Consider the following 25,461-nt stretch of genomic DNA (forward strand, 5'->3'; position numbering starts at 1 on the left):
TGTTCAGGACGAACTCGCGACGAGTTCTGGAAAGCAAACAAACTTATACTAGAGTGGTTAACGAGTAGGTAGGCTGCAGGTGTTTCAGACGCGCCCCTCCCCCGCTCTCATTGCTGGTTGCCAGGTTGGTCAACAGACCGAGCCCTAACATTGTATCTCTGAACGTTAGCTAATCTTCAACAAATACTCATCCTTAAAGGAATTTGGATTCATTGATATAGGTTGGTTTGGTTTACTTACTAGAAGAAATATCGATGCATGGGCGTTAGCTTGGTCAGTGACTCATGTGATCAGAGATCTGACGGATAGTCCCAAAAATGAACAGCAGCAAATGGAGAGAGCTAATAAATCCACATTAAGCCATAGAAAAAACACACAAAAGCCCTGTTAATTATCCACAAAACAATACATATTTCACATATATCTTGGCTGCTCAATCCATCTCTCAGACCACTTGACATCTTGCAAGATTACTTTTTGTCGTTGAAGAATGTTGGTGTATTACTATGCACTGGATGGCGCCTGTTCACATTTCTCACGTTCCAGGTCACAGGTCTCAAGTTTCCATAATGCAGAGAAATACAAAATCTTCTCCATAGCAGCATTGTTCACTTTGAAACCACTAATAGGTGGTGTGATATGCATTGCCAACAGGCACCAGTGCATAATACACTGGTGTTCTTCAACAACAAAAAGTAGTTCCAAGATATCAAGGGGTCTGACAGGAGAACTGAGCATCAGAGATACGTGAAAGATGTTGTATTGTTTTGTGGTTATCGTCAAGGGTGTTTGTTTTATTATGGCTTAAAATGTTTTTATCAGCTTTCCTCATTTGCTGCTATTAATTTTTGTGACCGCTCACAGAGCCAGATCTCTCACAGGACTCACCAAACAAGGTAATGTCAACATATAGATATGACTACTAGTACTTAAGTAAATCATACAATCTTATGCCAATAAATCCAAACTACCCCTTTAAAGATAGTCTGTTTTGTGTCTGAATAGACTGGAACATTCACAGTGATGTAGCGACGAACCCCCCTGACTCTCACACAATGTCTTCTTTATTTCGTTCTGCTTCACTCTATTTTCTGTCGTCCTTGCTGTTTCGAAATGAAGATATTTCCTTTGTTTTCTTTCAAATTCCTTCTCAGCTCATGTTTGGCAATAAACTACCCTTCGCTGCTGTAGTTAGCTCTTATGAAAAAATGTATTGAAAGCATAGCAAAACAACAAAAAGAAAAAACAGTGGACTAAAATTCAAAATCCTCCCTTCCTAGTCATCAATCACAGATTTCCACTAAGAGCTATCTCAAAATAAGCTCCAGAGGAGGCTCTGCATTCTGGCATGTGGACTAATTCACATGTTGTTCTTTTGAAATGTATTCTTATGTCAAAGAAAAATATGGTCCGCACGATTTGCAAATAAAAAAACTGATTTATTGGACAGACGTTTCATCTCGTAACAATTATTGTCATTATTGACAGGACGCGGAAGTGGGGCAGGCTAAGCTAACTGCTAGCCCATGCCGATCGGCAGTTCCGACAGTCATCCTGGCTAGCGTTCGTTCTCCTGGACAGTGATTTTTTTTATTTATTTTTTAGTTTAGATATATGTGTTAGTTTGGATATATGTGTTCTTGTAGTTCTTGTAGTTCTTGTCGTTTTTTGGATATGTGTTTTTATCTTTGTGTTGTACTGCTGTGGGTTTATAAGGATTCCCAACTGTTTATTCAATGTGTGTGTGTGTGTTTCAGATGAGTCCATGCAGAAGTGTTTTGGTGAGGGAACAGGCCTAGTGTACCAGGATGTCCTCTCCTGGCTGCAGAGCTCCAACTCACAGCTGCAGCTGTCTGGTGCTCTGGCCATTGCCAACTTTGCCAGAAACGGTGAGATTCAAAGCAAAACACACCCAATTGGATCCCTGTAATTTAAAGGACAGGTCGTTTTTGCTGTCATGCATATCGGTTATAACATAATTTTATTCACCGGCTTCATTTTGGAGATTTTGGACACAGGACCACTACTGGATTTTTTTGTTAAATTACCAGGAAACACATCTGAAAAGGAGAAAGAATGACAGAATATAAATGCAAGCATTTTGCATTACATCACTAATAACCTTAAATAAAATTTTATCAGTCTGCAAAAGACTGAATTTTGAAGGTAACGTGGTTGACCTCCCCCTCCATGTTGATGTGTGTGTGTGTGTGTGTGTGTGTATGTGTGTTTCAGACAGTAACTGTGTGAAGATGTTGGAGCTGGGGGTGGTTCCTCACATCCTCACCCTCCTGGAACAACATGTGGATGAAGGCGACGTTTCTGTTCAGCATGCCGGCCTGAGCGCCCTGAGGAACCTGGCCATCCCCGGTACACACCCAACTACACCACGCAAAGTCATGTGACCACATTTAGAGAGGAAAGGCAAAGTCAAAAGTAGAGAAAAATAACAGGAGTGTGTGGGGGTGTGGGGGTGTTTGACTCTCTGACCTACATAGTGAAAAATACATGCTGTTACTCTTCCTTTTCTTTTTGTTTTTGGATTTTTTCCCCCATTTTCTCCCCAATTGTATCTGGCCAAGTGCGGCGACCATTAGACACACCTACGTCTGGCTTCCCACCCGCAGACATGGCCTATTGTGTGTGTAGGGCTGCCCGACCAAGCCGGAGGCAACACAGGGATTCTATCTGGCAATCCCTGTTTTGGTAGGCAATGGAATAGACCGCTACGCTACCCGGACACCACACTTCCTTTTCTAAGTACAGACATATGTCTGAGCTGAAGTGTGTGCAAACACAGACACATGCCCTAAGAAACATACAGATTCGCACAAACATGCACATCAGCTAACTGAGACTGATGGTGTTAGTTCAGAACTGTCTTCTATAGATCCAGATTGTCTCTGAGACGGCGTCCGTTCAAACCTCCTATCAACATGTGTCTCCAGTGACCATTTGTGGCCAGATTTTGTCTTCCTGCCCAATATAGCGAATAACCGCATACATGACGTCCAGTGTCTCCATCCACCTTCTCAAAATATTTAGGCCGAGGTCATCTTGGATGTAACCAAGCAACTTTGCTTGCCCTTGATTATAGTTGAGCTGAGAATTGGACTTTTTGGACTTTTCTTCTTTTTAAAAATGGAAGGAAAATTATTACTTCTCATTGTTTTAATGATAATGGTGTGCAAAGGTTTGAATATTTCCTCTGAAGTAGATGACGAATGTGGTCCTAAATGGTTAGAAAACGTGTCATATGCCCACACAACGCTACCATATGGTCACATGGTTTTGGTGATCGGATTCTCAATGGTTGATGCTAGATCCAACGGGGTGTAGGCAAGGAAGTAGACGTGATTGGTTGTTGGTTAGGGTTAGGGTTAGGGTTTAAACGCTTTTTGAATTTCCATTGTTAGCGAGCGTTAACATTAGCTATCGTTACAGTACGATCTGGCAATGTTAAGGTCAGTTGTAAGCTAGCTAGCTAAATGTTTCAGTGCACATCATTTGTTTCAAGTCAGTGCGCGGATGCTTCTTCTGGATTAATGGCAAATTGTAACCAGATGGAGCATTATCACCACCTACTGTTGCATTAGAGTCCTTAACTTATATCCTCCCCACCAATCCAGTATCCCAGGGAAAATTTTGGACACAGGACCACTCCTGGATTTTCCACCAGTCATACATCCAAGGAGATCATTTCCAGTGTTCCCCACAAAAATTGATTTCAGGTCCATGTGCACAGTTCCTTTTTGTTCCAACATAGCTTTCAGTATGATTCTCTCTCTTGCATATGTTGGGCAAATAAAAAACACATGTTCCACTGTCTCTGGTTGGTGGCAGACATCACTGTTCCCAGTTTGATGTTTTCCAATGAGTTGCAATGAAGAATTTAGTCTAGTATACCCTAATCTTAACCTGCTGATGATGTTCTGTTCTCTCCTGCTCTTCCCCCAAGTCCTTTCAGGACTCACACTTGTTGTTTTTAGCGGCCCGGTTGTGACCCGATAACCTGAGACTTTCTTTAATGCCAGATATGAACCAGGCCAGGGTCACTTCTGATGGATCTGGTCCATTATGTGGATATAATGTGTATGTATGGTGATGTGAGACTAGATGTGTTGGATGGTGGTTCTGGTAATATGGTGATATAACTTAAATGTTGTCATTCACTGGTCTTAAAGGCTGCATTACAGTAAGGTGAGACCATTTCTGAACTTATTCCACTGTTTTAGTGAAATGAATAATGAATGTCTCTACCTGCTTGGTCATCATATTTACATGATTAATGATCAACATTTACTGATGTGTACATATTTTCTGAAACCACCAGTCCATAGAGATATTCAGTCAGAAATATCATGTTTAATTTTGTCAACATGGCCCAGCTCTACCTTCTGAAGTCCTCTTTCTTCTCTTTCCTTCCCTTGTTCCAGCCAGCAATAAAGTGCGGATGCTGGAGGACGGTGTGACGGAGCGGATCAAGATGCTGCTGCGGTCCGACATGCCTCCAGTCCAGTTCAAACTGCTGGGAACGCTGCGTATGATGGTGGACGGACAAGGTGAGAAGGAGGAAAGAATGCTTTCTGGTCATGGAAAACACCAGGAAAATGACGAAATTGATCAAATGTCCAGGGAAAACGATCAAGGTCAAGGAAAATTGTACAATTATATAATAAAATCATGTTTTTGCCAGCTAAGATTTCATATTTTCAGCATAATTCTTAGCTGATTTCTTCACATTTATCTCCATGTGTTTATGTGTTGAGATGTGACATCAGTTTGTTCAGTCATACAGCCCATGTAGAGACTGTTGAGCCTTCCACTGATAGTTAATCCTGAACAATATTGCCTTCTGTCAGCAACACCTGGCATGGATATCTAGATAAAATGCTGGACAATTTCCTGGAAGATGATTTCTTTAAAAACAGTGGGAACTCTGATATAGACTTTTGTTCTTCATGGCATTGGCGTGGTGGGATCAGTGCTGACAGTTTGCTTATTGAACATGGTCCGTCTTTCATTGTCCATACCTTCTTCTCTTTCTTTCCTCCTTTTTCGCTTTATTCTCAAGGTGAATATTTGTTTGTTTTTTTAATGAATAAAACGTGCATTAATGAGAGATCAATAAGTAACTCAAATGACAATGGAAAAGCAGATAATATACATACACACCACTTACCTCTATTTCTGCTTTGGTCATGTACAAGATCCCTCTGTCACTATGAGGGAAACAAGTAAAGACAGAAAACAAACAGATGAAATGTGACAGCTAATACAAAAATAGATACACATAGAACATACAAGGAGATGTAACATCACAGGCACACACACACTCACTGTAAGCAGTCCAATGTTTAATAGGCACATAATTGTTTGTAATTAAGACTGGTTGGCAGGTATGTAGGAACTGGCCCAGTCTGTTTTTAGGTCATACCTTCCTTCTCCAACTCATTTGGTGGGTGGAGCCTATCCTAATTGGTCGAAAAGTTGTTGGCCTATCACAGGGCCAGATGCACTGTCAATCACACAGCATTCACACCTGAGGACAAATTAGAGTTGGATGCTTCATATCCATGAGACGGACTTTTCAGCTGAGCAAGGGGAGAGTCACCTCCTGGTTTTTCAGTGGCTGATGAAATGTTGGATTCATGTTCAAGTTCAACTTTATTATCATGTTAGAATACAATGGAATTCTTGTGCTCTGGCTCTCTATGCCTTAACACAAGGGACACACCATCCCACAAAAAACCCCACTATGGACCTACATAGAATATGTACACAGTGAATTCATATATTATATACACAATATACAGTACACAATAACGCAACAATGTAAGGCGCATATGGGTGCATCAGCTGTTCAGCAACCTGACTGCCCGTTGAAAGAAACTATTACTGAGACGGGTTGTGTGTGATTTGATGCTCCGGTAACGTTGTTTTAGATGGAAGGAGAGAGAACAGAACATGAACGGGGTGGCTGGAGCCCTTAATGATGTTTTGGGCTTCCCTTTTACAACGAGTGGTGTAATATTTGCTATTCATGTCAACTCTTGGGACACCTCAGAAAGTACAGTCTCTGCTGTGCCTTCTACAGGATGCAATTGGTGTTGAGAGACCATGTGAGGGTGTCTGTGATGTGTAAACCCAGAAATCTAAAACTGTCCACAATGTCAACAGATGACCCACTGATGGAAATAGGAATGTGATTTCCTCTGATCTTTCTAAAGTCAACAATGATTTATTTTGTCTTATTGACATTGATATTGACATTGATCTGTTGGAACAGTAGGCAAACTGTAATGGGTCAAGGGTAACAGGAATGTTACATTGTTTTTCTAAATTTATTTTTCTCCCCAATTGTATCAGGCCAGTTACCCCACTCTTCCGAGCCGTCCCAGTCGCTGCGCCACCCCCTCTGCTGATCCAGGGAGGGCTGCAGACTACCACATCTCTCCTCCGGTACATGTGGAGTCACCAGCCGCTTCTTTTCACCTGACAGTGAGGAGTTTTTTCGGGAGGACGTAGCACGTGGCAGGACCATGCTATTCCCCCCAGTTCCCTCTCCCCAAACAGGCGGCCCGATCGACCAGAGGAAGCACCAGTGCAGCAACCTAGACACTTAGCCACATCCGGCTGCCCACCCGCAGACACGGCCAATTGTGACTGTAGGGATGCCCGACCGAGCCAGAGGTAACACGGGGATTCGATCCCATGATCCCTGTGTTGGTAGGGAACGGAATAGACCGTCACACTACCCAGACGCCCAGCCTTAACCCTTTTAAAAGTTTAACTCACATCAGCCTCTGTCACAGATCAACTTCATCAGGGTGGGCACTGTGCTGCTGTCACTGGGTCCAAGTTGTGAGCTTCAAAATGGGCTTAAAAGTTGTTAAGCTCATCCGGGAGAGAGACAGAGGTCTTGATAGGCACACTGGGTTTAGATTTGTAGTCTGTAATCACCTGCAGCCCCCTCCACATGTGCCGCGAGTCACAGCCACTGTAGTCATTTTCCAGTTCGTCCCTATATTGTCTTTTAGCAGCTTTGATGTCTCTCTTTAAGTCATACTTAGATTTTTGTAGCATTCCTTGCCCCCTGATTTAAAAGCAGTGGTATGCTCCCTCTACCTCAGTTGAATACCGCTGTTAACTCAGGGCTTCTGGTTGGGGTAGGAGCGAATAGATTATCTAACATAGCCAGTGACCGATTCAGTGTACTCATCCAAACTCGAGGCTGAATCCTTGGAGAATGACCAGTCTGTTGATTCAAAACATCCCTGAAGTTTGGATTCATGTTCTGTAGTCCAGCACTGTACTGTTCTCACAATGGGCTGCAGGCACTTCACTTTCTGCTTGTAGGCAGGAAGCAAGAGCACTGACAGGTGGTCATATTTCCCAAAACGAGGTCATGGGATAGACTTGTGAGCTGCCTTGACCGTTGAGTAGCAGTGGTTGAGAGTCTTATTGCCTCTGGTTAGGCAGGTGACATGTTGGTAAAATTCTGGTGGCACAGATTTCAGGGTACAGTGGTTAAAGACCCCCGCCACAATTGAAATGGCCTCAGGGTGCAAGTTCTCCTGCCTGCTAATGGCTCCATACAGTTGGTCCAGCACTGCTGTGGCAGTAGCTTGTGGCGGTATGTAGACAGCAGTTAACAGCATACTATCCAGACTATCCCCCAAGGGATAGTATGGTCTGCACCTTATTGGTAGTTGTTCCAACACTGGCGAACAGGACTGACAGACTATTTCCACGTCAGTGCACCATGAATTGTTAACAAAGAAGCATACAGCACCTCCCTTTACCTTGCCAGTAATCGTCCAGCCAAATCTCTGTAAAGCAGAACACACAAGAGTCCTTCAAGTCCCTTTGAGAGCTTATTCAGCAATGACGTTCATCCAGCTTTTTGTCGAGGGACTGGACACTAGAAAGCAGTATGCTGGGAATCGGGCCAGGTAGGACGCCATCATAGCCTCACCAGGGCACCACCTTGTTTACCTTACCAAGAGCAGCGCTGTCTGCGGCCATTACACCATGGTGGTACCTGTTTGTTGTAGGTAATCTCTTTCGACAAGTCCCACGGCTTCCACCTGGTGGGAACATCAAACCTTATATCCAGTAGAGTCTGGCGATCATAGGTAATTGTACAAGATTCATTTTGTGCAACAAAAGTGACATCCATTCATCCATCCATCCATTATCCAAGCCGCTTATCCCAACCGGGGTCACAGGATGCTGGAGCCTATCCCAGCAATTCATTGGGCGGCAGGCCAGGAGACACCCTGTACAGGCCGCCAGTCCATCACAGGGCCGACACACACACACACACACACACACACACACACACACACACACACACACACACACACACGTTAAATATTTCTGGTGGACTGGTTTCCACTTGTCTTGACTGGTACAGGAAGTTATCCATGCTATAACTAAAGCAGGAGGGGTCCAACGCCTTATCTCCATGGCAATCAACGAGCATGTCATCATGCAGATATTGTGTCTTTTAGTAAACTCATCAATGTACCCTCCAAGTAAACACTGTTCTTTGCCTTTCTGTCTCTCTTTCCTCTTGTCCTGCGTTGGTCCGTCTCTCCATCAGAGGAGACGGCGGCGGTGTTGGGACGAGATGGGGTTCTGTTGGCCCGGGTCATGGAGTGGTGTGATGCTAAAGACCACGCAGGAGTCCGAGGAGAGGCCAACCGGCTGCTGGCTGCCCTCCTCAGACACAGTCGCAACCCTGTGAGAGAGACACACACACACACACACACACACACACACACACACACACACACACACACACACACACACACACACACTAGAATCTCAGAATCAGTCATATTTATTGGCAAGTACAAGAGCTTACAAGGAATTTGTCTCGGTGTGTTTGTCCAAGATGGAAAATTAACAGTAAATAGTAAAGATAAAGGCTAAAAATAATAATGAATAAAGATAAAATGAAATACAAATGAAAGTAATGTGCAATAAGGCGTACATCAGTTCAGAGTTGAACATGAGACCACGCGGCAGCCCCTGATGCCCGGCACTGGGTGGCAGGAGCTGTATTTACAAAAAGTTAAATTAGAATTTAAGAAATTATTTACAAAATAACTCGTTTTCTACAGGGTAGTGCAGGTTTTATGCTGAGTGTCCATACACAGAGATCACAGTTGGGAGGATAAAGGGGATGGGGGGTGGGTGGGCACCAATGTCAGGATCTGTGGTTGTCTGAGGATTTGTTAGAAAAGCCTACTGCTGTAGGGAGGGAGCTGTTCTTGCGGTGCGATGTTTTGGTTTTTATAAACCTTAACCCCTTGCCAGAGGGGAGTGTTTCGAAGAGACCCTGACCTGGGTGGGAAGGGTGGGCCATGATCTTTCCTGCTCACCTCAGTGTGCTGGAGGCATACAGGTCCTGGAGGGATGACAGGTTTCAGCCAATCACCCTCTCAGCAGAGTGAATGATACATTGCAGTCTGCTCTTGTCCTTGGCAGTGGCAGCAGCATACCAGATATTGATGGAGGAGGCGAGGATGGACTCAATGATGGCAGTGTAAAAGTACACCATCATTGGTTTTGGCAGGTTGAACTTCTTCAGCTGCCGCAGGAAGTACAACCTCTGCTGTTCCATCTGGGTGAGGGAGCTAATGTTCAGCTCCCACTTGAGACGGTAGTGCCCAGGGAGCGGAAGATTTCCACAGTGTTGACTGGGCAGCCACACAGGGTAATGGAGGCAGGTGGGGCTGGGTACTTTCTGAAGTCGACAACCATCTCAACTGTCCTTAGAGTGTTGAGCTCCAAGTTGTTTTGGCCACACCACTACACCAGATGGTCAATCTCCCACCTGTAGGTGGACACAACTCTACCAGAGTTGAGTCCAATAAAGGGTGGTGTCATCAGCAAACGTCAGGAGCTTGACTGACTGGTGACTGGGGGTGCAGCTATTTGTTTACACATGACAGGGTTATTACAATGTAATGACAACAGTTTCTGTGTGCTGAGTAATCGCTGAAGGATGAGAAAGAGAAACCTTCACCTTTGCTTTTTGAATCACTGGTTTTTATTCATATTTCCTGTAAAACTCATTCTTGTCGTACATTTTAGAGGAAAGAGTAAATAGGTAGTAAGTACTTGTTTCAATCTAAAGCTGTGGAGAATTTTGATGTCCACTGTTAACAGGCACATCAGCACACACACACACACACACACATGTTCAATATTTCTGATTAACAGTTTTCCCTTGTCTTGACTGGGACAGGACGTTATCCATGCCATAACTAAAGCAGGAGGAATGCGACACCTTATCTCCATGGCAACCAGTGAGCACGTCATCATGCAGAACGAGGCGCTGGTCGCCCTGGCGATCGCATCCGACATTGACATCGGTAAGAGACGTTCAATCACAGAGAATCTGAGTCCGATGTCCATCTGACGCCACACAGTCTGCATCCATATATATCTTACTGTTGGACTTAATACAGAATAAATAAAAATGATTAATCATCTCACACGTAATATCAGCTGATACTCAAATAAATTATTTTATTTATGTTCTTTCACTGGATTTGTAGATTTGTTAATCGGCTTATGGTCAAATTAAGCAAAATTCCAATGTGGACATGATAAGAATGTTGGCTCCATCATGTTCAGAACTTTGTGTTTGTCGGGTTTCTATCTTTGGTCTATTCTTTTGCTTTAATGAGAGGAGTCTTAGATCCCCGTCTGGTCCCATCTGGTGCCGGAGACAAAATGCTGTCCATGATGCTTTTATCAGCCAAGAGAGAGACAAATAATCCAGAGTGTGTGTGTGTGTGTGTGTGTGTGTGTGTGTGTGTGTGTGTGTGTGTGTGTGTGTGTGTGTGTGTGTGTGTGTGTGTGTGTGTGTGTGTGTGTGTGTGTGTGTGTGTGTGTGTGTGTGTGTGTGTGTGTGTGTGTGTATGTGTGTGTGTGTGTGTGTGTGGGCTTTAGACTCTATGCAGGATCCGTTCAGAGAGGCGGAACTCGTCTCCATTCTGCTGAAGATGTTGGAGGATCCTGTGGGAGCCGTGGAGGTCAAGTTCAGCGCGTTGGCTCTCATCTGCAGCCTGGCAAACTCCAGTAAGTTTCTGACTATAAAGGAATGAAAATGAACCTTATTGCAGCACCACTTTTCAAAGCAGCTTTTTCAAAGTCCTTTATGAAGCACGGCTGAATGAAACATCAGTGATAAAAGAGCAGCAGAGGAAATATCAGAAATAAGAAAGTTAAAGAATGTTGTCTTTTTTACCCTGTTGGCTCTTTTCTCCAGTCATATTACACACCTATTCAGCAACTAGCGTACATTTTTTTGTCTTTTTCTTGTTTTACATCAAAATTAAATCATCTTAACCGCCTCTAAAACAGCCACGTCTTTGTTTTTGCATCACCAATCCGAGCAACATTCCAACCAATGATGCCATCACATATTCTGCACCGTCCAATCAAATCACATGCTTCCCTACACGTTGTACCGCCCTAGTGTCCCGTTTTACCTGGAAATACGTCTCATGTGGAAGTGAGATGGACTCTAAATGTTTAACTTTGTCTTTATGGCAATGAATTGAGAGTCAGAAGACATGAGACCTTAAAGCTCAGCGTGCGTGTCTTGTGCTCTGAATCGGTTGTTTCAGACGGTTCACGAAGAGTTTGGTTTGGCTGAAACCACTTTTTGGTGTTGGGGGGCGGGGGGGGGGATCAACCTATCATCCATTCTATAAACCGTCATTTAAAGGGGCAATTTAAGAGTAACAGGTAGAGGGGCAGGGCTCGGACGGAGCCTGTGAGTCTCTGAGGACCTGATAGAAGACCACTGATCTAGAAGAGCCTTTACTCTTCCTGTGACTGTCCTATGATATTCTCACTGCAACCTTTTCAGTTCACACACACACACACACACACACACACTGCACCTTTAAATGTTTGAGAACTCAGACAACATCTCTCTTTCTCTCTGTCTGTCTGTCTGTCTGTCTCTCTGTCTGTCTGTCTGTCTGTCTGTCTGTCTGTCTGTCAGTTCAATTCAATATGTGCTTTAATGGCATGACATACGTTTGTGTACATATTGCCAAAGCATGTAAAACAACAACACAATACAACAATGATTATAATAATAACAGCAACAACAACAATGGTTATGATATCAAACAATAACAGTAGCAATAGGTGCCGTCACCCAATGTCTCTCAGGCTGTGGCAGGAAAATATCAATCTTTCTGCAATGCTCGCCGCTGGCCCCCCTCCCAGGACCACCTGCAGCTTACCTGCGTCATCCATTTCCTGGTACTCTGGAATCACATGTTCCAGCTCCTGGACAAAAGCCCGTCCCACTGTTTTTCAAATTTTTCACATTTAAGGAGGAAATTTAAGGAGTCTGTCTGTCTCTCTGTCTCTCTCTCTCTTTCTGTCTGTCTGTCTGTCTCTCTCTCTCTGTGAGCTGGAAAAAGAGAATTGAAGAGTGTGTACAATGTGATGCTGAACTGCTGTTTACCAGGATGGTGAGGGCCAGGATAAGGGTAGATTTTAATTATTACAGTGTTACGTAACACAAAGCAGTGAAGGATCTGGACAAATTCCCAACCATGTGGTGTTATAAAGGGCTGCTGTGTTCACCCACAGAGGACGAGCTGGTTTTTGCTGCAGAGCTCAGATAATTCAGTTCAGTTCAATTCAATTCAGTTCAGTTCAATTCAATTCATTTTCATTAAAAAAAGGGTCTTATCTGTTTTCCTTTTTTTTATGTTTTGGGCTGTTGTTGAATGATTATTGTTGGGAATGCATGTCACGTATTTGTTTGTAATTTGACAAATATTGTTTATATTATGTTAAAAAGATATCAAGTCTGTTTTTTTGATAATTTTTTTGTTAAATAAAGACTTGCTTTAAAAATTCAATTCTCTCTCTCTCTCTTTCTCTGTCTCTGTCTCTCTCTCTGTCTCTCTCGCTCTGTGTCTCTCTGTCTCTGTCTCTCTGTGTCTCTCTGTGTCTCTCTCGCTCTGTGTCTCTCTGTCTCTGTCTCTCTGTGTCTCTCTGTGTCTCTCTCGCTCTGTGTCTCTCTGTCTCTCTCTCTCTGTGTCTCTCTCGCTCTCTGTCTCTCTGTCTCTGTCTCTGTCTCTCTGTGTCTCTCGGTGTCTCTCTCGCTCTGTGTCTCTCTGTCTGTCTCTCTCTGTCTTGAGCTTTGAATTGATCCAGGGTTTATGATGGTAGATGAACTCTTTTTTTGGATGTGTTAATGTAAAGGAGTTACTCTAAAGATTTGTTTTAAAAGTCAACTCTCTCTCTCTCTCTCTCTCTCTCTCTCTCTCTCTCTCTCTCTCTCTCTCTCTCTCTCTCTCTCGCTCTCTCTCTCTCTCTCTCTCGCTCTCTCTCGTAGGTGTGATGAAGGAGGAGATGGGGTCTCTCAACATGAAGGAAAGCCTCAGTAAACTAACAGATCACACCAGTACCAAACTGGCCTCTCAGGCCCGGGCCGTACTTGCCACACTAGACTCCAGTTAGACCAGAATGGACCACCGAACCTGACTGGACCTTGCAAGTGATTTTAACTTCCGTTTGGATGCACCAAGTTCATACAGACAGATAATCTAAGTCTAATTGTTTTTTCTGCGGCAGTGGGTGTCCTTCTGGTTTCTGTACAAGTCGTCGGTTGGTTGTGTTAAAGGGACACACCGATGTTTTCTGCATGTTTTAGCCCCATCCACTACACATGTCATATATTTAACATTACTCCCGACCATTTTCCAAATCATACCTGGAAAACCAACTTGCAGACGTGAAACTTGCTTGAGACAGATAACCCATGTAATCGCTTTTATTTTTTTATTTATTTTATTAAAGTTACGTGATCATTGTGAGATAATGCAGCTTAAAGACGGATTTACATAAATAGTTCCTGGAAAAAACGATTGCTTTACAAGTGAAATTCAGACGTCCGGGACTTCTTTATGACGACAGAGACGTTAGCCTTGAAGTGGGTTTATCAGCTGAATGTTTGAATGAAAGGAAATAGGGAAACCAGGTAAATTGTCAGGTATGTGAACCCCTACGGTGTGTTTGGAAATGGTCTGGAGTAACGGAAAGTATAAACGGGCCAAAACATGCAAAAACACCGGACTGGGCCTTTAAGATCATTCCACCCAGTCTTGAAAGACTTCATTGTGAAAAAGGTGAATAATTCTTGGAAACGGGGAAATTCTCTGCTAGTTCAGGAAGATGATTTGACTTGAATACCTGAAAGACTCCTCGTTTGTTTCGGTCTGGACTCGCTTTCTCACAAGCGTCTAAAAGTTCCTCTCCTTAAAGTCCGTCTTCCTCCTCTCAGTAGAATCAATGGGGAAAGGTTCTGTTAGTGAGATACTTGTGGGAAACTGAGCGAGTTTGGGGTAAATTTGAGAAATTGAAAATTGACTGTAAGCATAACTGTGTCGTGTCAATTCAGCCAGTTTCAAACCAGATTTATTTCAGTATTTCTTCATCGCTACCAGTCTGAGCAGCACAATCTGCAAAATCAGTCCAACGTCCTTGAAAAATGTCATATTTTAGTGCAAGGTTCCTATGTTTTTCCAGCACCGAAGGCAATGGACCAATATGATGCTATAAATAGGCGGTCTATGGAAACAGAGGTCTCCAGCACAGAAATCCAAAATGCCCATTAAACAGATTAAAATGTGTGTGATTGGTGTGTGGGGCTGTTCTCTGTGCACCTCTTCAGTGTGGCTCAACGTCGGGTCAAGTTTGTGTTGTAAAGAGAGACCGGTATATTCATGCTAAAGTACAATTTGATATATCTGGAAATATAAGACTTACTGTGAAATATATTTGTTATAAATATATTCAGTGTTTGTCTGTATTGATGGATGTTCACGAGCCACTCGTTCTTCAACCTTTGGGAACAACATGGAGTCAATCATTCATGGAAAAATGGATTTTGACATATTCTGAGAGGTGTTAGAGAATAACAATAATAAACTTATGTGAAGTCTTCCTCCAAAAAAAAATTCTTTGTTTTATTCTAATTCATAAAAAAACAACTTGTCATAGACACCAGCTGAGAGACTTAGGATGAATTCTACTGTGGTAGCAAGTGTCTACATCTCTTACATCTCTGTCCACACACACACACACACACACACACACACACACACACACACACACACACACACACACACACACACACACACACAAACACTGCTGCTGAGGCCCCGAGGTCGTTTTTCAAGTCAACAGATATAACAGCCAGCAGATGGCGACACTTTTGCAGTTAGTTCATGTTTTCACACGTACAACAGAAAAACTACAAAAATACCACGACCCGTTCTGATGACGTCATAAAGCGCGTCAACGTCTACGGCACATTTCTAAAGTGCGGCGACTTCCTTGTTTACGTCGCAGACGTGACAGTCGACTTTGCGGCGGCGACGGAAACAAACTGCCGCTACGTGTTAATGCTGCTCACCGACCGCGTGTTTGACAGTAAAGAGATTTGCACGTCAGTATTTCTGCAGAGGGCTCCACATGACACAGGTAACAAGGGAGCATTTCGGTGAAAATGTGGAGAAGTGGACTCTGCAGACTCCACAGGTGTCAGCCGAGATTCTGACGCTCGGCTGCGTCATTAAATCCGTCAGCTGTCAATCAAAGGACGGACAGGTGGATGACGTGGTACTGGGCTACGATCACCTGGAAGGTATGTATGTACAGATGGATGGATTTGTGGATGGATGGATGTGTGGACGTGTGGATGGATGGACGGCTGTCTCACATTATAAATTAAAAACAACGGCATCGCTTCATAATGGATAAATAGTAACATTTTAATGATAACACACCCTTGGCTTCTGGTGTTGACGTAAGAGCTGGGCAATAATTCAAAATCATCATTTATCTTTCAGTGGGTTTTTTTATAGGGGTAAAATTGGGATAATGTAATGATACTGAATTCTGTTGTCTAAATTAATAATGATGAGAATCTATTAACCTAAAATTTCTCACAAAATGAGGTGTGAAATAGTTGGAGTATTATCTGATAAACTGGCTCTGGTTTGATATTGTACTTTACATGATCAAACACAATGTGATGAAGCTCAGCTGGATTCTTAAAACATGGTGTTTTCCCATGTGGAGGTAGATATCCTGAGATATATATATATATATATAAGTATGCTATATAGGTATATATTGTGTAAAATTCACACAGCATCCCTTGACATGTTATATAGCTTTTTTCCCTTGACATAATCGGGTTAAAGGGTGTAATTCAGCATCATGTCTTCCATCATTGGTAGGAAGGGTGTGCTAGTAAATCAGTTGTAAATATATTTGCAATGCTGTTCTTAACAATTTAGACTAGATAGATTATAAAACAGTTATTATATTATTGTCTTTGTGTATTCTGTTTGAGGTTTTGTGTGTGTGTGTGTGTGTGTGTGTGTGTGTACTGCAGTTCATTACATGGCAGTGGGCAGATGTAAATCAGTCACCTGGTTCGTTTACATGGAAAAGTGAAATTAACTTGATCCAAATATTAAAATGAACATTTTAATTAAAGCAATAATTTGATGAAGGTACAATCTGAATACAGTAATCTAACATCAACAGTGAATTCAAAATGTTCTATTTGCATTTGAATCTTCATGGACTACTAGTGAGAAGAACATTGTTCAGGAGATGACGATTCTCCAACAAGGGAAGTAGCAATACACAGCCAGTAGGGGGCGGTAGTCACGGGCCAATCAGATGCAACAGTTTAATGTGTAGGCTGTGGTCCGTGTCCGACATCTACAAATGAAGCCGGTGATAAAAATGACGTCATAACGGGTATGGAAATAAGACCCAGGTTGTAAAAACACAGAATGTCCCTTTAATGTCTCAGAGCTCTTCACCATGGAAACAGAGAAGGGAACGTGTACACAAATACAGCTGCAACTTAATGATTATTTAGTCTGTTGAATCAGAACTACTGATGAATCCCCGTCTTAAATCTGTTTCTTCAGTCTGACCAACACCAAAAAAAACAAACAAAGAAACCCCAAAAAACTCTAGTATTAATTTCCTAATGATATAAATCAGAGGAAGACAAGCAAATCTTTGCATTTATGAAACTTCAACCAACAAATGTTTGGTACTTTTACTTGATGAATGACAAACAGTTAATTGACAACCAAAATTGTAACTGATTAATTTTCTGTCAGCTGACTAGTCAGTTAATCACTAATCATGTCAGCAGTAGTCGCACACAAGCAGTGAGGTGAACAGGGAAGAGTCAGATGCAGCAGGTCATGTGGGGTCAAGATGAAGTAATGTGAAGTTTGACAACAGTAAAATATTAACATGTCAGCTTAAGTGTCAGACAGACGTGACTCTAGTGAGTCAATAAGATGAAATATTATTATTATTATTAATACAGCCCATTGTAAATGTCTGAAGTCTCTGTGCTGTGGCGGCAGGTTACGTAGCGGACCGGCGGTACTTCGGGGCATTGGTGGGTCGCGTGGCCAACAGGATTGCAGGAGGCCGGTGTGTCCTGGAGGGAACGGAGCTCCGCCTGGACGTTAACAACGGGCCAAACACGTTGCATGGAGGACTCATAGGATTCAATAAGGTACAAACAAAGGCCTCGTCCCGAATCGACAGCACACACTGACGCTGTGCAGCAGCTCCTGTGCAGGGCGGCTGGTTTGAATGGGCCTACGGGGCTAAACCCTACCCGTCGTTCAGAGTAAACGACACAAAAACAAGTTGAATAAATTATACTGTTGCAGAGGACCTTTATCGTTTTCTTTCATGTCAATAAATTCCTAGAAACTGATGGATTTAAAATTTGTTGAAACCAAGGACAATAAGCACCACCGCAGACAGACAGGGGAACCGCTAGCTGTTTCCAGCCCAGTGACTGGATATGGATTCCCAGTTGTCTTCATGTAAACACAGTAGAGTGTGTTTACATGAACACGTGATACACGTGTCTTCATATAAACACACAATAGAGTGTGTTTACATGAACACACATGTGATACGTGTCTTCATACAAACACACAGTAGAGTGTGTTTACATGAAGACACGTAACAGCATCTTCATGTAAACAGTAGAGTGTGTTTACATGAACATGAGATACATGTGTCTTCATGTAAACATACAGTAGAGTGTGTTTACATGAACACACACGTGATACGTGTCTTCATACAAACACACAGTAGAGTGTGTTTACATGAAGACATGTGACAGTGTCCTCATGTAAACACAGTAGAGTGTGTTTACATGAACACGTGATACATGTGTCTTCATGTAAACATACAGTAGAGTTGTTTACATGAAGACACACGTGATACGTGTCTTCATACAAACACACAGTAGAGTGTGTTTACATGAAGACACATGTGACAGTGTCCTCATGTAAACACAGTAGAGTGTGTTTACATGAACACGTGATACATGTGTCTTCATGTAAACATACAGTAGAGTTGTTTACATGAAGACACATGGGACGAGCTCTCACTTTGTTATTCAGCCCATTCAAACCAACACAGAAGACCCAGAGGGAAACGCCATACATCCAAATGTACTGCTTGGTTTGTGTGTGTGTGTGTGTGTGTGTGTGTGTGTGTGTGTGTGTGTGTGTGTTATTTTGCACACAATATGTATCTCAGCCTAAAAGCCAAATGCGTAGAGTTAATGCAAACTAAAAAAAAACTAATAATATCTTCTGCCTAAAATGTCTGTCTGTCTGTCTGTCTGTCTGTCTGTCTGTCTGTCTGTCTGTCTGTCTGTCTGTCTGTCTGTCTGTCTGTCTGCCTGCTTGCCTGCCTGTCTGTCTATGTGTCTGTCTGTCTTCCCAGGCCGTCTGGCATGCTGAGCCGGTGAATGGAGGGGTTTGTTTGAGTCATGTCAGTCCAGATGGTGATCGGGGTTTTCCTGGAGAGCTCCATGTCTCCATCACCTACAGGCTGCAGGTGTGATAACCAAGATCTGTTACTGTTCCTGTACTTCCCTATGGGAATCTCCCTGAGCCCTGTCTATACTTTCAGAATCATTCTTTGAAGTGTGTACAGATATTTTTTATAAATGTTATATTAGTCACAGAAGAAAAAGTTTCTCCATTATGCTTTTTTTTGTGTGTGTTAATAGCAGCTGTTGTGTTTGAGTCCTCCAGAGGACAGCAGTATTACAATAGTATTACTATAGTACCACTATAGTAATACTATAATTTACTATAGTGATACTAGAGTATTAGTAATACTATATAACTATAGCAATAGAATGACACTATAGTATTACTGTTGTGATACTACAGTAATACTGTAGTATCACTATAGTAATCACTATAATATCACTATAGTAATACTACAATATTACTATAGTGATGCTATAGTATCACTCTATTACTATAGTATTGTAGTAATTCTATGGTATTACTATAGTATCAGTATGGTAATGCTATGGTATTACTGTAGTGATACTGTAGTAATACTGTAGTATCACTCCAGTAGAACTGTAATTAGATTTATCTGTAATTTAAAATTCAAGGTAAGTTTTTGTACGACTGATACATTACAGGGTGAAACATTGACAGCCAATTATGAGGCTCAGACCACCAAGACGACCCCCATCAACCTCAGCAACCACTCCTATTTCAACCTGGCCGGCCAGGTAAGGACACATCAGTCTGAATTCTGTATTATTACCTACATATCATATGTGTGTATGTGTGTATGGATGGATCCCAGTGAAACCTTGACGATGTTAACAGGCTATCAATAACCTGAGGTGTGTGTGTGTATTTTGTGTCAATGTATGGACTATAGGGTACTGCAGATATCTATGACCATGAAGTGTCTATCAATGCTCAGTCTTACCTACCTGTGGACGACACAATGATTCCTACAGGTAAAACTCACGCGCCCACGCACACACACACACACACACACACACATACAGAGATTCATCTTGGGAAATGGCTCCATAACAAGTTAAGTGTAATTTTTTTTCAAACACCCCATATTTAAAAATCTCTCATATTTATCCAGTAACCGTGATAAGCCTCTAATCTGACACATCATGCTAGCTGCTGTGTATTCAAGGTCATTTCTAAGCATAAAGAAACATAATAAATTACTTGTTATTAATATATTACCAGCAATGAATGAATAAGAGACAAAGTTTCGTTTACTTAAACCACAAGCGGTTGATGGGCATGGTTTTGGTTGTCTGTGTGTGTGTTACTGTGTGTGTTACTGTATGTATGTTACTGTGTGTGTGTGTCCTCATTTTCTCTTTGCTTCCATCTTAGCATCATTTCAATGACATAAGCCAGCGGAGACAGAGGAATTTAAATCTGTGTTGGTTGGGATGGAAATCAGCCCAAAGTGCAGAAGATTTAAATGGTGCTTCAGATAAAGCTTGAACATTTATTTCATACTGGCTTTATGAGAACACGGCAAGCTGAGAGGATGCTGTCATTTTTAGCTGAGAGCTTTCTTGTTGTCCTGGTTTCTATTCTGAAAAGCTATTCATGAACTGGTTAGACTGGAAGTCAGACACTGATTAGACTGGAAATCAGACACTGGTTAGACTGGAAGTCAGACACTGGGTAGACTGGAAGTCAGACACTGATTAGACTGGAAGTCAGACACTGGGTAGACTGGAAATCAGACACTGGTTAGACTGGAAGTCAGACACTGGTTAGACTGGAAATCAGACACTGGTTAGACTGGAAGTCAGACACTGGGTAGACTGGAAGTCAGACACTGGTTAGACTGGAAGTCAGACACTGATTAGACTGGAAATCAGACACTGATTAGACTGGAAGTCAGACTAAAGGGAGGCGTAATGAAACAAGACCAGAAGCTGATGGTAGTGAAGAAGATTTACTTGTGGTCTGATTTACCAGGTGAACTTTGGGGCATGGCAAGTTTGTTCATGTTGATAAGTGAACGGTAGCTTCAGGCAAACTAAAGCTCAGACGTGTGCCATGTAACCTCGACTCATATCAGTCTACTTTACAACATGCCTTCAATTAGTTTTTTTTACTAATTAACTAGCCCATCTTCATGTGTGTGTGTATGTCCAGGTGAGGTCAGAGCAGTGGAGGGGACGCCCTTTGACCTCAGAAAGGCTGTTTTGATTGGCCCTCGGCTGAAGGAGGTTCCAGGGCCCGGATTCGACCACACTTTCTGTCTGGCTTCACCTGGAGACCCCTGGAAAGAGAGACACACTGCCAGGTGTGTGTGTGTGTGCGCGTGTGTGTGTGTGTGTGTGTGAGAGAGAGAGAGAGAGAGAGAGAGAGAGAGAGAGAGAGAGAGAGAGAGAGAGAGAGAGAGAGAGAGAGAGAGAGAGAGAGAGAGAGAGAGAGAGAGAGAGAGAGAGAGAGAGAGAGAGAGAGAGAGAGAGAGAGAGAGAGAGAGAGAATTTGTTGCCAGCAGCCATACCAACATGTACCCTGGCTCTGCCAAACGATGGAAGCTAAGCAGTTATGGGCTTGGCTAGTACTTGGATGGGAGACCGACTGGGAAAATGAGTTGCTGCCGGAAGTGGTGTTGGTGGGCCAGTAGGGGGCAGTCTTCCCTCTGATCCTAATTAAAAACAACAAATATCAGTGCCCCAGTGCAGTGATGGGGACTCTGTGCTGTAGGAGATGCCGTCCTTCAGATGAGATGTTAAACCGAGGTCCTGACTCACTGTGGTCATTAAAGAGCCCATGGCATTTACCGCAAAGAGTAGGGGGTTCCATGGTGTCCTGGCAAAATTCCCAACCTGGCTCTGTCCATCTGGCCACCTAATCATCCCCCTGTGTAATTGGCTCAGTGATTCCATCCCTCTCCATCTCAAGCTGATATGTGGTAAACATTCTGGAACAAAATGGCTGCTGTGCATCACCCAGGTGGGTGCTACATGTTGGTAGTGGTTGAAGTGAGTTACCCCCTTCAATGTGCTTTGGGTGTCTAGAAAAGTGCTATGTAAATGTTATTATTATGCATTCAGTCATTTAAATTCAAACATGAAATCCATCTGTCCTCTCTCTATTCAGCTCATCCCCTTTTCTATTTTTTTCTACCACCTCGCATCCTTTCACCTTCTCATCCATCCTTATAGGGTGTGTCATCCACCAAGTGGGCGTGTCCTTGAGGTTTCAACCAGCCAACCAGGAGTCCAGTTCTACACCGCCAACTTCCTGGACGGCTCTCTGTCAGGAAAGGCTGGAGTCCGATATGGGCCGCACAGTGCCTTCTGTCTGGAGACACAGAACTGGCCTGATGCTGTTAACAAGGTGGAATACTGTCAGACTCAAGGACAAACAAACAAACAAAAAAATGTTGGAATACTGATTTGACACCAGGCAAGAGTATTTTGGTTCAAAATGTGTGAAAGATTTCCTGGAATGATGTGCCTGTCATGACTGAGTGTAGCCGGAGGAAAAGTGGCCCTTGCAATCTACCAAACCCAGAAGACTAAATTTACTGAGTGAACATTAACAGAGAAAAGAGAGAGAAGAAAACAACAAGGGCAAAGGCTTTGAATTTAAAGTATAATTCTGTTTTGTTTTTGTTTTTTTTTTACAACCTAGGTTTTATTTTTGTAGTTTTTTCCATCTTTCATATCAGTTATGATGTCATTCTCCTCACTGTCTTCATTCAGTAGATGTTGGACAGGGGACCATGGACTCAGCTTCACAACGTGTCCTTTAAACAACAACCCCCCCTAGTGTCTCAGTCAGACTGTGTCCATGACTGTCCATTATCTATGACTTCTCTATTGTGCTGGCCGGCTAGTTTATGGATGGTTACTACTACCTATGGTAAGTACAGGCTGCTACTTCCTGCAGGTTGAACCAGGAGGTAGATCAGCAGTGTCACCCACCATTGAGCCTGTTGGATATTTCATGTCATACCTTTTAACTTTCACTTCCACGTATGTGGTTTAGACTATTGGGTTGAACTGGACTTGTTGAAACATGTCTGACACTCCTGTTCAGTTGTCCCATAAGACACCGTTGTAAAGCTGAGTCCATCGGTGGTCCATGTCCACAATCTACTGAATGAAGGCAGTGAGGAAAATGACATCATTACTGATATGTATGATGGGAAAAGCTGTGGAAATAAAATGCAGGTTGTAGAATACAAAAATATCCTTGTAAGAGAAAGCATCAGACCTAAAGTGCTTGGCTTGAAATGTTGGATTCATTCATTCTAATACAGCTGTGAAATTTCATCTCAACATTTTACTGATAGGCAATGAGTAGGATTTACTGAAGCCTTTTCACCTTCATGTCTGAACCTGTTAACATGGTTGTGTGTATTTGTGTGTGTGTGTGTATATACAGGCCTCTTTCCCTGACTCTCTTCTACGTCCCGGTGAGAAATATCAACACGTCACACACTACACCTTCACAACCATCTGACCTCCTAAAGATGAAGATCTTTCACCTCATGTGATCTTGGCCCTCACGACTTCCTGTCGGCACCTTCAACACAAAACTTGGAAGACTTGAACCACCGCATTCCAGATGGTGAACAAGGACGAGGAAGTTCGGACCAACTTTGGAGGCGTTCAGAGAGAAGAATCCTGTTGCCGGTCTGTAATCCTCGTAACAGAAATAGTCATTTGGAAAACGCATCTCCAGTAATCCAGAAAGTTAAACATTACTTAGTAAGAACGCAGATGGGGATTGGTATAGCTATATAAAATAATGATATGTGTTAATCCAGGGGTTCAGAAATGTGTGGAACAAAATGACCAGACAGATGAAAACAACAGGGCATTCCCTGACACATGATTAAGTGCAAACAATAGAAGTAAAGAAATGAAGAGACTTTATATTTGTTGAAAATTAAGAATGTGAAGTTTTACAGTAGGCAATGTAATTCAAAGCCGTAGATTTGACCAAATATATGTGTGATTTCTGTATTTTTAGCACCGTCCATGTTGATGTCGCCATCTGACTCCATGTCTCATTAACCTGTGCTTTATTCTGTCGACTCTTAAATGTGGACCATTTTACAAGACGATTCACCGTCTTTAATTATTCACGGAATAAAGAGATTGAACTATAAGTGATGTCATTTTCTGAAGAATGTTTGCGTCCTATGTATCGCATATCTTAGAGGACTCGCTCAGGAGAAGAGTTTTTTTTTTTGTGGATTTTTTTCCCCCTTTTTCTCCCAATTGTATCCAGCCAATTACCCCACTCTTCCGAGCCATCCCGGTCTCTGCCCCACCCCCTCTGCTGACCCGGGGAGGGCTACAGACCACCACATGCCTCCTCCAAAACACGTGGAGTCACCAGCTGCTTCTTTTCACCTGACAGTGAGGAGTTTCACCAGGGGGATGTAGTGCAATTCCCCCCCAGTTCCCCCTCCCCCCGAACAGGCGCCCTGACTGACCAGAGGAGGGGCTAGTGCAGTGACCAGGACACGTACTCACATCTGGCTTCCCACCTGCAGACACGGCCAATTGTGTCTGTGGGGATGCCTGACCAAGCCGGAGATAACACGGGGATTCGAACTGGCGATCCCCATGTTGGTAGGCAACGGAATAGACCGCTACACTACCTGGACACAAGAAGAGAGTTTTATTCAATAGAATAACCTCCGAGTCAAACAGCACTAGTTCCTCCAAATACCGACGCTTCTTCAGTTAGCTAGCTCTTTTCGTGGCGTAGCCCAAGTTTATTATAATGTGATAGATCCCAGAATGTTGAATCAGTTCACCTGGACAGAAAGTTTATTTCTCTAACTCAACGTTGTGTCCACATGAACTGATTCAGCTTTCTGAGATTTCCTTACCTGGATTATTGAGCATGCATCAAGACAACTTGGTTGGGTCAAATAACATTATTTTTTTTATCTCCCTCAGCATTCCTTTTTGCCCATAGATTGGCAGAGACATTGCGGGTTTTATTACAGATAACATACATTACAGATTTATAAAAAATAATATTATAATTCTTCCAACTACAATGAAGCAAGGGCTCATTACCCTCATCCCCAAAACCTGATAAAAATCCAAAATTAATCGACAATTTAAGACCCATAACCTTGCTTAATAACGACTATAAAATTATCTCGGACACACAATCAGGCTTTATAAAAGGACACTCAATTCGTTATATACAACTTTTAATTGACTTATTGGACTACAGATATTTGATTGAAGATGCAAGTTTTATCTTGTTTTTGGACTCTTAAAGCTTTTGACACGATTGAACACAAGTTTACGTTTCGTACTTTAGAATTGTTTGGATTAGGAGGAAACTTTATAAATTTAAACTCATAAGGATACTAATACCTCAGTCCTATTACCACAAGGTCCATCTCAAAGATTCTTAATTGACAAAGGAATTAAACAAGGTTGTCCTATCTCTCCTCTGCTTTCCTTTGCTGCAGCCAAAATGCTCTCCGTTCTTTTGAAAAATTCAGATTTTGAAAAACTGACAGTCTCAGGCAAACAGC

The 25,461-nt window shown here is 42.6% G+C and overlaps 2 protein-coding genes across 2 annotated transcripts in view; both read left to right on the forward strand.

Annotated features, from left to right (window-relative positions):
* Nucleotides 1–13,515, forward strand: part of si:dkey-191g9.5 (rap1 GTPase-GDP dissociation stimulator 1) — a 34,528-nt gene extending 21,013 nt beyond the window's left edge. The window contains exons 8-14 of the mRNA XM_056292211.1: nt 1,758–1,889; nt 2,236–2,370; nt 4,437–4,562; nt 8,609–8,748; nt 10,262–10,388; nt 10,972–11,100; nt 13,391–13,515. Coding sequence (XP_056148186.1) covers nt 1,758–1,889; nt 2,236–2,370; nt 4,437–4,562; nt 8,609–8,748; nt 10,262–10,388; nt 10,972–11,100; nt 13,391–13,515 — 914 coding nt within the window. The remainder of the gene's footprint in view (nt 1–1,757; nt 1,890–2,235; nt 2,371–4,436; nt 4,563–8,608; nt 8,749–10,261; nt 10,389–10,971; nt 11,101–13,390) is intronic.
* Nucleotides 13,516–15,393: 1,878 nt separating this feature from the next.
* On the forward strand, nt 15,394–24,051 carry galm (galactose mutarotase). The gene is made up of 8 exons (XM_056292123.1): nt 15,394–15,703; nt 17,463–17,617; nt 18,853–18,966; nt 19,571–19,663; nt 19,819–19,900; nt 21,084–21,234; nt 22,106–22,280; nt 23,334–24,051. The coding sequence occupies exons 1-8, from the start codon at nt 15,532–15,534 to the stop codon at nt 23,409–23,411; spliced, it is 1,020 nt and encodes a 339-aa protein (XP_056148098.1). The 5' UTR covers nt 15,394–15,531; the 3' UTR covers nt 23,412–24,051.
* Nucleotides 24,052–25,461: the final 1,410 nt, after the last annotated feature.

The sequence above is a fragment of the Lampris incognitus genome, chromosome 13 (genome assembly GCF_029633865.1).
Source record: "Lampris incognitus isolate fLamInc1 chromosome 13, fLamInc1.hap2, whole genome shotgun sequence".
Classification (NCBI taxonomy): domain Eukaryota; kingdom Metazoa; phylum Chordata; class Actinopteri; order Lampriformes; family Lampridae; genus Lampris; species Lampris incognitus.

Bases quoted from the DNA above. Each gene is read 5' to 3' on its own strand.
- galm (XM_056292123.1), top strand. From the start codon at position 15,532: ATGACACAGGTAACAAGGGAGCATTTCGGTGAAAATGTGGAGAAGTGG. The intron at 15,704-17,462 runs GTATGTATGTAC...CTGTGGCGGCAG, and splicing joins GGGCTACGATCACCTGGAAG to GTTACGTAGCGGACCGGCGG. The intron at 21,235-22,105 runs GTGTGTGTGTGT...CCATCCTTATAG, and splicing joins AAAGAGAGACACACTGCCAG to GGTGTGTCATCCACCAAGTG.